This window comes from Myotis brandtii, unplaced genomic scaffold (assembly GCF_000412655.1).
Source record: "Myotis brandtii unplaced genomic scaffold, ASM41265v1 scaffold1774, whole genome shotgun sequence".
Classification (NCBI taxonomy): Eukaryota; Metazoa; Chordata; class Mammalia; order Chiroptera; family Vespertilionidae; genus Myotis; species Myotis brandtii.
Window position 1 is genome coordinate 542063 of NW_005356575.1, and position 1868 is coordinate 543930.

General features: G+C 60.1%; 1 protein-coding gene across 1 annotated transcript in view; it reads right to left on the reverse strand.

Annotated features, from left to right (window-relative positions):
• The window catches only part of APOC2 (apolipoprotein C-II), a 3223-nt gene extending 1806 nt beyond the window's left edge, over nt 1-1417 (reverse strand). The window contains exons 1-3 of the mRNA XM_005863388.2: nt 1316-1417; nt 327-402; nt 3-162 (exon numbers count right to left, since the gene is read on the reverse strand). Coding sequence (XP_005863450.2) covers nt 3-162; nt 327-381 — 215 coding nt within the window. The 5' untranslated portion in view covers nt 382-402; nt 1316-1417. The remainder of the gene's footprint in view (nt 1-2; nt 163-326; nt 403-1315) is intronic.
• Between the last annotated feature and the right edge of the window lie 451 nt (nt 1418-1868).

The following is a 1868-nucleotide window of genomic DNA, read 5'->3' on the forward strand; positions in this document are numbered from 1 at the left end:
ACCTGAAATTCTCATCCATGGAGGGCAGGTAGGTCTTCATGTACAGGTCCTGGGCGGCGGTTTTGGCTGTATCCCAGTAACCAAGAAGTGATTCCTGCATCTGGGAGAACAGCGTGGCGCTGGCGGCCTCATCTTGCTGGGGCGTAGGGGCCCCCTGGACCTCTGCAGGGGAGAGTGGGTTAGGAGAGCTGATGGGCCTGCAGCAGGGGGAGAGTGGGCAGGGAAGGAGGGGGGGCAGGATCAAGGCCAGACTAGAACTGTGATGGGAAGATGCTTAGGGCACATCCCCCTCCCACAGACCCGCCTCCCCTGCCGACCACACTCACCAAATCCCAATACCAGGAGGATGAGAAACAGAGCCAGGAGGTAACGGGTGCCCATGGCGTCAGGAGAGCTGGAACGCTGAGGAGGGGGTGGGGCAGGCCACTGGAGGCATCTATTCCTGGGGTCCCCGCCCTCAAAGGGGGCTCCCTCTCCCTTCCCCTGCCCCCCCCCACCCTAGTCAAGCTCCTCGTGGGTTGGCTTGCGCCTCCCTGTCTAACATCCTGTGACTCTACTCCTGATTTTAACATCGTAATTCTCACACCCATTCATTCACTCAAGAAGCATTTCTTGAGCATCTATCACGTGTCAGGCACAGCGAGGGTCCAGCCCTTAGGAAGCGGACAGGAGAGAGAATGCAATGAACAGGTATTGAATGAGAAAAATACCGTGTGTTCCCTGGAGATACCTGCTCTGGGGGGAAGGCTGCGCTGAGGGTGGCATTCGTGCGCAGACCCAGCCTGCAGGGCCTTGGGCCGCGGCTCAGCTAAGGACCAGCGTTTGGATGAGCTTTGTCTGCCGCCCTGTCCCCCGCCCCCCTTCGCTCCCTCAGCCTGTGTCGCTGTGAAGAGGTGGAGAGCTGGCCCGGAGGGGGACCCGCCTGGACCAACCTTCCACAATTCTAAATTCCGTGTTTCTAACCCAGGATTCTAACACCCTGACTTTATTTTTTTTTTGGTTAATCCTCACCGGTGGACATTTTTCCATTGATTTTTAGAGAAAATGGAAGGGAGGGGGAGAGACACAGAGAGAGAGAAACATCGATGTGAGAGAGACACATCGATTGGTTGCCTCCTGCATGCGCCCCGACCAGGGCCAGGAATCCAGCCTGCAACCGGGGTACGTGCCCTTGACTGGAATCGAACCCGGGACCCTTCAGTCTGAGGACGGACACTCTATCCAGTGAACCAAACCAGGTAGGGCCCTCCTGACTTTTGAACAATCTTTGCTCCCTCCCCGCTGACCACCACCCCCATTTCAGTCCCTCTCTTACCAGACTCTGGCGGGAGGTCCTCACCAGCTCCCAAGGGCAGAGAAAGGCTTTATAGCTCCTGGGATCCACCTCCCTTCCACCCGGCTGCCTAGGCCAAAGTCCAGGCCAACAGAGCCACCGAGGGGGTGGGGTCGGGCCACAAGGGCAGTCACATCCCCTGAGGTCAAGCCCCCCATCTGAAAATTCTACCCCTGAGAGTGACAGGCCACGTGGGGGCTGTGGAGGGGTTGGGGGCCTTGGGCGCCCCCCCCAGGAGTGGGATCTGGGGTCTTCATCGCGTGGGACGTGGAGGCAGAGCTCTGAATGAGGGGTGTCCGTGGGGACCTGCGAACCCACCTCCTCTCCAGCTTCCACCCTCCACCCCAAACGGAGGAGCCGGAAGTCTCCACCCCACACCAGCCCGAAGCGGGTCTGAGGACTGAGGGTGGGCACCCCCCTGACTCCTTCCCCTAGGCCTCTCCCCCCCCCTGCCCCGCGCATGCACTGACTACCCCTCCCTTTTGGGGGGTCACTTCCTCATTAACTGCGCGGGGGGGGGGGGGGATTGGGGGGG